We start from the raw sequence: 13,097 nt of genomic DNA, 5'->3' as shown, positions 1-13,097 counted from the left end.
CCAAAAGTACATTATTTGTTAATGGCAGTAAACGTTTAGGATTATACAGTGCTGAAGCTTGAGGAGGCATGAGCCACCATTTGGAATTTCCCATTTAGCAGATAAGGAAATCAAAGTCCAGGGAGGCAAAGTAATGACCTAAGCCACTCAGAAACAAACAAGAGGAGGAGATTAAATCCACACCACAGCAGTGGGAAATTACAAGCAGTCAGGTTTGTCTTAACTTCAACTTTATGTTCCTTAGTTAGTCTTCCTTCCCTGAATTCAGTTATAGGTTTCAGGGTACAACTTGCCCAAATAGCCTAATTACTTCTCCATAAAGGCATCACTGTTGCAGTGTCATGGGGGTTGAGTTTGATCAGCCACCTGTGCACACCCAGCTTTGTGTGTGGATGTGGTTTTAGAGCCTGATAACCAAGTGCTATTTTTGGTGGCACTGGGAGAAGAGGTGAAACTGATTTGGTATCTCCAGGGCATTTGAAGGGTCCAGCTTTGGTGCTGAGATCCAGAGTCTTGATGTTTTAGAGGCAGTATTTTATATATAGTGACCCCTATGATTTCAAACTATAACCAACAGTTAGTAGGTTTGGGGCATCTTGGCAAAACAAGTGGGTGAGCAACTCCTAGGTGACGGATTTACTATGAAGGATTGTAAATCTATGTGATTACGGAGGCTGAGAATCCCATGATCTGCCACATGCAAGCTGGGGGCCCAAGAAAGCTGGTGTATAATTTTCACCCAAACCTGGATGTCTGAGAACCAGGGGAGCAAATGCATATGTCCCAGACCAGGTCTGAAGGCCCAAGAACGCTGATGTCTGAGGGCGGAAGATGGCTGTCTGGCTCAAGCAGGGGGTGAATTAGCCCTTCTGCCACCGTTTTGTTCTATTCAGGCTCTCAATGAATTGAATGGTGCCCACCAAAATTGGTGAGGTGATTGTCTTTACTCAGTCTACTGATTCAAATGCCATTTTCTTCTAGAAATGTCCTCACAGACACACCCAAAAATAATGTCTTATGACCTATCTGGGCATCTCTTAGCCAGTCAAGTTGACACAATGGTTAAACTTAACCATTACATCTCCCAGGAGGCAGGATAAGTGAAGGGGTCCTTTGTCCTCATGTACATACGGTGACACTGAGGCAAAGAAAATTTAGTCCAATACAGTTGGACAAGTGATGCTATAGTCCAGTAACAAACTCATGATGGCACCCAGTCTTCGAAGTGGACCTTTATTATTAGTCAGGGTGTGTAAAAGCATCCTTACACATTATTAATTGCCTTTGCCGTTCAGGCAAGATGAAGATGGCTTAGTTTTCACATATGACTCTTTAACCTGTAAAATATAAATCAGTCCTCTCTCTTGCCAAATTAGACAGTGCTCCTGAATGGAAAAACAAACATAACAAAACCAAGGGGACACTCTCTGCTGGTTCCATCCTCCCTCTCCTGAGCACATCTGTCATGGGTACATCTGAGCTGCCTTGTGCAATACGAGGCTGTATCAGCTTTCGAGGCCAATCCCCTGACAGCCTGTCTTGAAAAGTCTATAGCTTAAGACAGCTTAAATTCCAAAAACCAAAGAATGCATTATGGGGTATCATTTACTGGGAACACATGGTATCACTATTATCTAAACATTAAACTTCTCAGGTAATTATTACTACACTGGGAAATTACATTTTCAAGGCAATTTCAAGTAAGTTAAAATGTTATATAATATTCAGTGCATGCAATATACCCTTCATTTTTGAATTAGCGATTAATAATCTCCAAAATATATAAATATCTCATGCAGCTTTATATACAAAATACAACCCAATCAATAAAATGGGCAGAAGATCTAACAGACATTTCTCCAAAGAAGACAGATGATGGCCAAAAACACATGAAAAAAGATGCTGAACATCACTAGTTATCAGAGAAGGGAAGAGGTAAATAACTTTTATTGATAGGAAATCATATTCCCCATTCCCACTACATAAACGTTAAACAAATATTTAAAGAGTTTCGACTTGAAGGGACCTCACATTATTGGCTTATCCAGTGACAGCCACGCCTCTCATTTAATCCTGAGAAGAATATTCTGTCAACTTTGTGTTTGATCCACATCTATATGAAAGCTGGTGCCATGTCTATGTAGATCAGGGATTGGTAATCATTTGTTGCAACTACTCAACTCTGTTCTTGTGGTAGAAAAGGTGCCATAGATAAAATGTCAGTCAGTGAATGTGACTCTGTTATAACTAAACTTTATTTACAGGAAGAGGCAGGGAGCTGGATTTTTCCTATGAGCTGTAATGTGCTGACCCATGTTATACATAGATTTTTGAATGAAGTTATGTCAACAATACTTGAAATGCAGGTGGTTGGCTCGTCTGTCAAAACCCTAACATCTAGCACTGAGCTTACGTCAACTTCTGACATATATGTTTGCTTGTCATTTACAGTACTGTTTTAATCTTATTGTAACCACTACTGTAGTTCTGTGGAACTCTCTTTCCTCTCTGAGGGTATTCCCTGGCAATTCAAATAAACCCCACAGAGCACAGCCATGAAATTTAAGGGCAAAGATCCTCACATCAAGCTAAACTCCACATCATAAGTGTGGAGATGGAAAGGCAAGAGACTTTTATAAATTCTCCAATTAGATAATTATTCTTGAATATAGAAAGATACATAAGCTTTTATTGCCAGCTATCAAGCCATATTTTCTGTCCCAGAGAAGGCAGTGATGATGTCTCCCAGAGGGAAGCAGACAGATGGATTCAAGCTGGTCGTCAAGGGGCCAGACAGTAGATTTAGTTTCATAATCCTAGATCTTTTTTTTTCTTTTTATGGCTACATATGTGGCATACGGAAGTTCCTGGGCTAGGGGTAGAATCTGAAGTGTAGCTACAGGCCTATGCCACAGGCACAGCAACACCAGATCTTTAACCCACTGAGGGAGGCCAGGGATTGAACCTGCATCTTCATGGACACTATATCAGGTTCCTTACCCACTGAGCCAGAAAGGGAACTCCTAGATGATTTTTTTATTCAAAAAAGCAAAAACACTGTTCCTCTGCTTTAATACCACAGTGTAGGGAAAACAAAACTTTGGAGCCAGCTATCGCCAAGTTTAAGTCCTGGCTTGACCATTTACTGGTTGTATCACTGTGGATTAAGTTCCTTAACATCTCAGGGCCTTAGTTACTTCATATGTAAATTTTTTTGGTAAAGATGAAATGTAATAACAACAATTTAGTATTTGTATATGTCATATAGATTTATATTAGTAAAGCTGTGCTTGATTTATAGTTGGTATGTAAACTTTGCCTCCTATTGACATCTCAGGTTCATGTTTACATGGTAGAAACACTATAAAACACCCACTTTCTTCCTAATCCCATATACATATGAAAATTTATCTATAATCTTGAGTTTGTGATCATGGCACAGAATGTGGGGCCAAAAGATTAAGATGTGGTCTTGGTTCTCTTTACCAACTTCGTGATTTTCTAAGATTATGGAACTAGATAGTATTCAAGGATTTTTCATCATCCTTCACGTCTTAAACAGGTCCAGAGAATTTTCCATTTACAAAATGAAATACTCTATAGTGCAAATACCTAATACCTAGCAAGAACTTTGAGCCACTTTAAAATAATAAATTAAAAAATACCCAACGTACTTTGTTGCTAAGGGCAACAGATTCTGCTGCATCACAGCAGTAGTAAATTAAAACATCTCAAGGCACTCTAAGCAATTAGTTCTATGATCCAGATAAACGAATTGAATTTGAGAGCTGCCAGAGACTTCAGGATGTTTCACCTGCTTGCAGCAGGGCCAGTTCTGCTCACCTTCCTCTACTCTCATGCCCAGGCATATGTTCAAGTATTAGAGTAGGGGAAGGGAGCATTCTCTGGCCGCTGTACTGAGTTATAACTGACACACAATAAAGTATACAGTTTGTTGATCTTCATATATGTATACACCACTGAAACCACCATCACAATCAATACCCTGAATTTATCCATCACTTTGTGGGGGCATTTTGATCACTATGGTAACAAGGATATATTACTGGTCTGGCCTGGGGATGACAAATGTGCAGTCTTGCACAAAGAATTATCTCATCAAAAAACAAAAACAAACAAACAAACAAAAAAGCCAACAGCACCTCTGTTGAGAAATACTGGGGCCAATCCCTTTGCTAAACCAGTGAAGAAACTAAGCCCAGATGAGGAAACTGTTTTCATGTAAATGCATCTGAAGCACATATGTTCTTTAAACAAATGAGATAGGAATTTCTGAAAGAAATTCCTGTCTGAATCAAATGTTTAATGTCATATTGACATTTAAAAGCTATCATACTTTAAAATGATGTATTTTCAATGTGACAGTGAATTCCTCTAGAGAGGGTAAGTTAGCTGGGTGCTCCCCTCCCCAGCGACTAATGTGCCATTCAGCAGCAGCTGCTGCTATCTTGGCATACAGAGAAAAAGTCAAAGACACAGAATCCAGGCAGGTATAACTTTGGTTTCCTACTCCTGAAGAAAAAAGACCTCACTTTATCTTCATCACAAAAATGCAGTATGCCTACGATAAACTGTCCATGAACAAAAGGAATTAAGGCACTCAGCACCTGTAAGTGCCCATGAAGTCCTTTATGTGCTCCCTTGTTGTAAAGCATCTCGTACAGTCTAGTGTGTAATTATAACATTTATATTTAAGATATTAACTTAAAAATCATTTGGGGCTTTATGAGCTCCAAGACTCATGTAGTAACCCCAAGAAGAAAATCTGGTATCTTCAAAAACAACTAAAGTGGGAAGTAATGTGCTAGGTCAGTGGTTCTCAAACTTTTATGTACTTAGAATCAGCTGGAGTGGTTGTTAAAACAGATTCCTGGGTCCCAGACCCAGAGGTTCTGCTTTTGTTGATCTGGGGTGGAGCTCAGGAAGCTGCATGTCTAAGTTCCAGATGATGCTGATGTTACAGGTCTGGGAATGATATGCTTGGGCCATAACTTCCCCTGCCCAACCCCCAGGGACATCCATGACTGGCTCTGTTAATGGGACACTGTGAATAGAAAAGATGAGCAAGGATGGACCACTGCGCCCTTCACTGTACACCTGTCTTCAGCTGTAACTGCTCCAGTGCCCTGAACACACCGCCAGCCACCCTCCCATAAATGGCCACCAAAGGAAAAAATTAGATTGAAATGTTTGGGTAGAGCCCCTAGAAGACCATGAGAACTAGAATATTCTGGAAACACATTTACAGGAATTTAAGACTAACAGAAGATGACCTCCTGACTTTAAAGAGAAAAAATGATTAATACATACTTTTTTGGAAGGACAGACTGTTAAAAGCAAACACAACAGACAATTTCCAGCTATAGAAAGAAGACTGGTCTCATGAACAGATAGGATTATATCTTAGGGCTTGGGGTTGTCCATTATCTGCATGGAAACTTCCTGGCTGCTCAGGAAATCCGGAGAAGTAAACTTCAGAATTTCTACAGACCAACTTTGGTTTTTTTTTTTTTTTAATTACTCTGTGGATTTTATTACATTTATAGTTGTACAACGATCATCACAACCAACTTTTTCTTTAGCCAAGATCATTTAAAGCCAAATGAGGCTGTCAGGGTGCATAGCTGACTTTCTTTTATGAATGGGCTCTGTTGTGACTACATGTGCACACTCACCTAAAGGTTTTATTTCTAGGCAGTTGACAGCTGGCCAAAGAAATAAATATAAGTACCATTTCCCTGAAGGTTGTTTGTTTTGTTTTATTTTTAAATAAGGCACTGAGAACACTGAGAGGAAAAGTGTCATCTCAGCCATTCTCACTCAAGCCTAGTACTAAATGATAACCAAATTTGTTTATTTTGGAGAAACAATTATTTTAAAATATAAATTTCTGCTAAGTCAACCCTTATAACCCCAAAGATAAAATAATTACCCCAAGCCCCCAAATCAACTTTATTTTTATTTGCTAGATGACTTTTTAAAATTTTTTTTGTGTGTGTGTGTCTTTTTGCCTTTTCTAGGGCCGCTCGCGCAGCATATGGAGGTTCCCAGGCTAGGGGTCCAATCAGAGCTGTAACCGCCAGCCTACACCAGAGCCACAGCAAAGGGGGATCTGAGCTGTGTCTGCAACCCACACCACAGCTCACGGCAACGCCAGATCCTCAACCCACTGAGCAAGGCCAGGGATCGAACCCGAAACCTCATGGTTCCCAGTCAGATTCGTTAACCACTGAGCCACAACGGGAACTCAGAGATGATTTTTTTTGAAAAATACTGTCATCAGTAATGACATTTACAATTTAATAAGGAGTACTTCTCTTCCTATACTAAGCTAGTCTTAGATTTTTGAGTTATTTATTTATTTTGGTAAAGAATACATATTAAAAAGATTACCATTTTAATGATTTTAAAATGTCCAGTTCTGTGGAATTATGTACGTTCACACTGTGATTTAATCACCACTACCATCCATCTCAGATTTATTTGTTGCATTTATTTTTTTCCCCTGAACATGATAAAGTTAGAGGTGACATATATGGGTAACTTGGCTGTTTCTGCAAATATGTCAAAATAGGGGGCTCCCCATAAGTTTGCAGGAGGAAATTCCCAGAGGAGATGCATGAGTGTACTCAGATACAGGGCCCAATTGTGGGCCTCCCCAACTCATCGTTTAAATTAGGGACAGCAAAATCTTGGCAACAGTTGCTGCTTCTTAGGTGCCTTCCTTTTTTTAAAGCTATGCAGACATTCCTCTGTGATTACTGTACTCTTTCCCACTGAACCTCTAAGTCTTTCTCCATATGGTCTCCCAGGCATTGTCACAACTAATTAATTACAACTGGCCCATAGGATGAAACCTATTAACCATCTCCATAAAAACTGCAAGCCACCCAATGCAATGGAAAGTAACAAACATTTGGGTTGCTTTGGGGCAAGCAAAAAGTCCAATATGAACATCAGTACATGGTATACACATGCATGGGTAGAAAAGTCTTTACTATGGGGATGTCACAAGGAAGGTTCCTTAGCATGGACGTCCATCATAAATAACAATGTTCTTACCTGGGTAGGAACACACTTTCCACCACGTAAAAATCTTGCATGAGAACATCTCGATCTGGCTTGGAGGTGAGGTTACCCACTGTGTAGCCTATTCCCAGCTGAATAGCACCTTTGATGGCAGATGATGCAGTCTGCAGAGAAAACAAGGATTTCAGTGTTAGCCTTAGTAGTTGGGGCTCTGTTCAATGCCAAAAGCAGCAAAAACAGGACAGTGGGGTTAGATTTTCTTTCTTATTCCTAAGCAACGAGGAAGCTAGGTTTGAAAAGATGATAGAGGAGTTCCCATTGTGGCACAGCAGAAACAAATCCGACTAGGATCCATGAGGTTTCGGGTTCAATCCCTGGCCTCGCTCAGTGGGTTAAGGAGCCAGCGTTGCCGTGAGCTGTGGTGTAGGTCGCAGATGTGGCTCAGATCCTTTGTTGCTGTGGCTGTGGCTGTGGCCAGCAGCTGCAGCTCTGATCTGACCCCTAGCCTGGGAACCTCCATATGCCGTGGGTGGGGCCCTAAAAAAAAAGACGAAAGACAAAAAAAAAAGAGAGAGAGAGAAAAAGATGATATGTTCCTTTTTTTTTTTCTTTTTATGGCAACACCTGCAGCATACAGAAGTTCCTAGGCTAGGGGTCGAATTGTAGCTGCAACTGTGGGCCTACGCTACAACCACAGCAACATCGGATCTAAACCTATACCGCACCTTTCAGCAACACCAGATCTCTAACTGACTGAGGGAAGGAAGGGATCAAACCCACATTCTCAGAGAGACAACGTCAGGTCCTTAACCCATTGAGCCACAGTGGGAACCCCTAGGTTGCTTTCTTTTTTTTTTTTTTGATGGAGAGCCCATTCCAAATATTAAGGACCCTTCTTGCCATGAAATTTGGGTGGTGATCTTTCCTATAAATGGTTCTAAAGTCAAATTAAAATCCCCAATCTCCATCTTTCTTTTATTAAGAACTCAGAAACTTGGTAGAACACTTTCAGTACACAGCATTATAATTTCTACCAAAAGGCAATTGGTATGGACACATCTTTTAAAAATCAGAAATTCTGTAACATACTTATGGATCAAGAAGAGTATTTAGTAGTCTTGCCATGGATCCATAATAAAAATTTCCTACATTGATTTGTGATAAAATGCATAGCATTGAAACATCACTATTTCCATTTTAACATTTTTCCTAATATCATTCCATAATTATACTGACATAACTTTAACCTGAGGGACTTATGTGTGTGTCTTAATACTTTAAATCAACATAATTGCAGAAATAGCAAAAGAACTCAATCTCAGAAAATCAGAATGCATCCTTCTCAGCAGTCAAAGTGTGGCATATTTTTAGGCCCTGCACTGTCTCATGTAGTGCCATGTACACAGTAGGAACCAAATATATACTAAGAATTAGTGGTTCTCAACCAGAGAATTCTGACATTGCCCGAAGACATTTGTTGGTTGTTATAACTGGTGGTGGAGGTGTTAGTACTGGCATCCACAGCAGGTAGAGGCCAGGGATGCTGCTAAAGATCCTACAATGCACAGGATAGCTTCTCATGACAAAGAATTGTCAAGCCCAAATTATCACTGGTGCTGAGGTTGAGAAACCATGACTTAAATGAACATAACCAAGATCATCAGTTTTATAGAAAAAATATTATTTTTGAGCTAACATTTTTCACTTAGCAAATCCACGACCCATTTCCACCTTCCCGCATGCTTTATTCTTTTTTTATTTTTTCATGCTTTTAAATCTATATATCTCTATCTATCTATCTATCTATCTACCTACCTACCTACACACACATATATATAGATATATATCTTCTTGAAAAAAGGTAACCTCTTGATTTCTGGGATAGAACATGGTTCTGGGTCCATTCTACTTTTCTGAAGGTCTCTCCTTTCAATTCTTCACTAACTGCTCACATTTTATCTGCTACAATTGCAGTGTCCCTAAACGTTTGATCCTTAATTCTCATTTATTTCTTTAATTTATACAGATAGTTAATCCATTCCTAATGGCTTCAAATACTGGCTCTATGCATGTGACTCTCAGATCTTCTAAACCTAATTTGCATGCTGTTCTATCATCACAAACATAGTCTACAGAGCACCAAACTATTATCTTACAACCAATCTACGCCCTCGCCCCCAAGACTGGTTTCCCTTCCCAAGGCTCTGTAAACCTGTCACCTAAGACTGAATCCCAAACAAACCACATCTTGCACAGGACCCCAGTAAATATTCGCTGACTTCACAAGAAATGGCTATCAGCATTCATACTGCTTGGTCACCTCCCCTATACAACCAGTAACACACTTTACCATGGAGTGATCATTGAATCGCTTTACTCACTTCCCAGCAAATATTTCATCATCCTTAGTGTGAGGACCATGGCCCACTCCCCCTCCCAGCAGGACATGGAGAAATGTCTTCGTGTTTTTCTTTTTTTCATATACCTTTTTACTTATAATCCCAGAGAAGCAAGATGGCAAAGGGCTGAGAGTCAAGCCCGTACAGTGTAACTAGCGCTTAGAAAAAAAAGTTGCTATTTTAATACACCACCAATTGGTGTCAGTAACCTTTTGTACTTACAGCTGACTTCTGAAAGCTGAAATGAATTTTTCTTTTTTAACCTCACATAAAAATTCAAAAGATTTCTCTGCACAGTGAGGTATACAGAGACCTCAACAGAGGTTGTATAGTACAGGGAACTCCACCCAATAGTCTGTGATAAACTATACAGGAAAAGAATCTGAAAGAAAATGAATGTGTGTATATGTCTAACTGAATCATTTTGTAATTTCTATATAGCAGAAATTAATACAACATTGCAAATCAATTATACATCAATAAAACTTAAAAAAAATTCAGTTTCTCTTCTCTGATCCATTATTCACAGCAGTATGGCACAAGACATGACAATGGCACTTTCCAGAGGACCCAGCTCCCCAAAATGTGCTGTTCCAGACGCTGTTCCAGACCGATCAACAGACTCACGTGCCCTCAAAGTGCCTTTTTTCCCCCAGCTCCCTACCCCTCACCCTCCTTCCAGAACTAACTGTATTTCTTCTCAATTCATTCATTTGGAGTGTCTTTGGCTACAACACCTGTCCAAGAGATGTTACCCAATTCTGTGCTGATCTCCCAACCTCCCAGCAATAGAAAGTGGTTAAAGTTGTAGGAGTCTATATGTAGCATTTTCAGACTTTAAAGACGTATAAGAATCACTGGGACACTTGTTAAAACAGACTGAAAGCAAGCCTACAGAGACAATGAAAAGATCAGTGACTGCCAGGGGTTGGGGGAGGGGAGGTGGAGCACAGAGGATTTTTCAGGGCAGGGAAAATACTCTGTATGATACTATTATGATGGATACACATAAGTATGCATTTGTCTAAACACACAATGTAAACCATCAAGAGTGAACCATAATGTAAACTGCAGACTCTGGGTGACTATGATGTATCCATGAGGTTTTGTTAGTTACAACAATACACCACTCTGGTGGGGGATGTTGAAACTGGGGGAGGCTGTGCCTCTGTGGGGACAGGGGGTGTATTGGAAAATCTCTGTACCTTCCTCTCAATTTTTCTGTTAACCTACAACTACTCTAAAAAAACAAGTCATAAAAAAAGTCAATAGGCATTGAAAATACCAAAAAACAAAACCAAAAATGACCTATGGGTTGCAGCTCCAGAAGGTCTTCAGTGAAGCTTAAGAATCTGCTCTTGCTCTAAGGAGCACTGAAAAAAATCTTTCTCCTATGGTAGAAGATTCAATCTTGAGTCTCTGAAGGAATAAGATCTTGGAAAGGACTCCGCTGACATCTGTTTAGTTAAACCCAAAAAACAGACTTATAATACTATTACTTTCAATTTAGGCTCCTTAAAATTCAAGTGCTCTCAAGAGAGAAATAACAGAAATCATAATAAAAGTTAATCTTTTTTATCAACTATTTGTGCCAGGCACTTGATATATGGATAACAGCAACAATAACCATAATCTATCATAATCATAGCACATACTTACAGTGTTTACTAAAAGGCAAGCACTACTCTACAAGCTTTTGGTTATATTAACTCTTCCATCTTCAAAATAACCCTGTGAGGTAGGTACTACTATTATCTCCATTTTATTGACTCGGGAATGTCCAGTAGCTTAAACTAGGTCACACAACTAGTAAAGAGGTGGAGCTAGGACTCAGAGCTGGGGAGTTTGGCTTCAGAGTCCCAGTTAGGAACAAGTGCAGTGCTGCCTCTAACCTCAGAATCTCTCACCTCATTTAACCCTTTCACGGACACTGAAGAGTAGTGACAATCACACCCGTTTTACAGGTAGGGATTTTCTTTTTTTAAACTGAAGTATATAGTTAATGTACAATGTTGTTAGTTTCAAGAATACAGCATGATTCGGTTATGCATACATAGATATCTATTTTTTTTCCAGATTCTTTTCCTGTATAGGTTATCACAAAATATTGTTTGCTGTGCTATATAGTAGATCCTGGTTGTTTACCTATTTTATATATAGTAGTGTGTATATGTTAATCCCAAACTTCTAATTTATCACGCCCCTCAATTTCCCATTTGGTAATCATAAGTTTGTTTTCTATGCCTGTGAGTTGTTTTATACATAGAATTATTTTCATCTTTTTTTAGATTCCACATATAAGAGACATCATATGGTATTTGTCTTTCTCACTTCATTTAGTATGATAATTTCTAGGTCCATTCTTATTGCTGCAAATTGCATTACTGCATTCTTTTTTATGGTTGAGTAACATCCTGTGCGTGTAAGTGTGTGTCTATATACCCATTTCCTTTATCCATTCCTCTATCCATTTGATGGACACTTAGGTTGCTTCCATTCCTTGTCTTGGCTATTGTAGATAGTGCTGCTATGACACTAGGTGCATATATCTTTTTGAATTATACAGGTAGGGATTTAAGGCTCGGCAAGGTTAAGTGACTTGCCCCCCCACACATTGTTAGTGTGTGGTAGAGAGTCTGGTTGCAAAACCCATGCTGCTTTTAAGCCCTTTTTTTTTTTTTTTTTTTCCAAACAAACCTGGAATCAAAGTCAGAAGCTCTCTTTTATGTCTGACTGTTTGACCTCAGGAAAGGAAGCAGCTCTGGGGGAGCTATTCCTTTTAATGAAATAGGTATAAAATGTTTTATTTGCTTCTAATCATACCCAACCATGGGCAAGCCTAATAAAAACTTGTAAACCACTTGGTAAACCAGCATGAACACCACTGTTAATGTCATTACTAATAACATGAAGAGGTAGAAAAGGAAGGAGCTATTTTGCTGCCATGGAAGAATCACTGCCTCAAGGTTTCCTCCTCTCCATCTCTGTGTAAAATTAAATGCTTTAGCACTGGTGTATTTGGGTATAATTAATAAAAAGCATCTCCTGTGCTTCATAGAAGGGTCTGATTGTACTCACTGGGGGGCACATGGTTTCTCAAGTCACCAGCAGTAAAAGCCCCATCACCTGACATTTTCCCACTGGACATTAGACACAGTGGCTAGGATGAAAGAAATGATAGTATTTTCTGACACAATCACTCTTGAGCAAGATGTGCTTTAAAACTGCAACAAACTTTGAAATGCTATTTGGAGAGTCTCTGATCAGCAGATTCATAAATCATGATGGCAAAGAACCTGCTGTGTGTAGTGCTCGTGTTTGTTCTTCTAGAACCAGCAGTTCTTCCCGTGCAAACTCTGAGCCTCCAGCCCTCTCCTCCTTCCTCCGGAATTCCACCATCAGACCAGTGAGTCTGCAATGAGTCGGTGGCTCCACGGGTGCGCGCGCGCACACACACACACACACACACACACACACACCGGTCCCTCCGATTTTCACACACACACACACACACACACACTTGGTCCCTCCGATTTTCCTTCTTGGCTTTGCACATGCTCTAAATATGCTGAGACATGACCATTTCTGCTTTGAACTCCAAAGGGGACTCTTGACTCCTTTAATACATACAGGTTTGGAATTCAGAAT

At 39.7% G+C, this 13,097-nt stretch overlaps 1 protein-coding gene across 2 annotated transcripts in view; it reads right to left on the bottom strand.

Annotated features, from left to right (window-relative positions):
- Nucleotides 1–13,097, bottom strand: part of PIP5K1B (phosphatidylinositol-4-phosphate 5-kinase type 1 beta) — a 350,208-nt gene that overhangs the window by 160,424 nt on the left and 176,687 nt on the right. For both annotated transcript variants that reach the window (XM_047767738.1, XM_047767739.1), the window contains exon 4: nt 7,084–7,214. In XM_047767738.1, coding sequence (XP_047623694.1) covers nt 7,084–7,214 — 131 coding nt within the window. The remainder of the gene's footprint in view (nt 1–7,083; nt 7,215–13,097) is intronic.

The sequence above is a fragment of the Phacochoerus africanus genome, chromosome 2, assembly GCF_016906955.1.
Source record: "Phacochoerus africanus isolate WHEZ1 chromosome 2, ROS_Pafr_v1, whole genome shotgun sequence".
NCBI classification, from domain to species: Eukaryota; Metazoa; Chordata; class Mammalia; order Artiodactyla; family Suidae; genus Phacochoerus; species Phacochoerus africanus.
The sequence above is the reverse complement of the archived record's forward strand: the minus strand, read 5'-3'. Positions and strand labels throughout refer to the sequence as shown.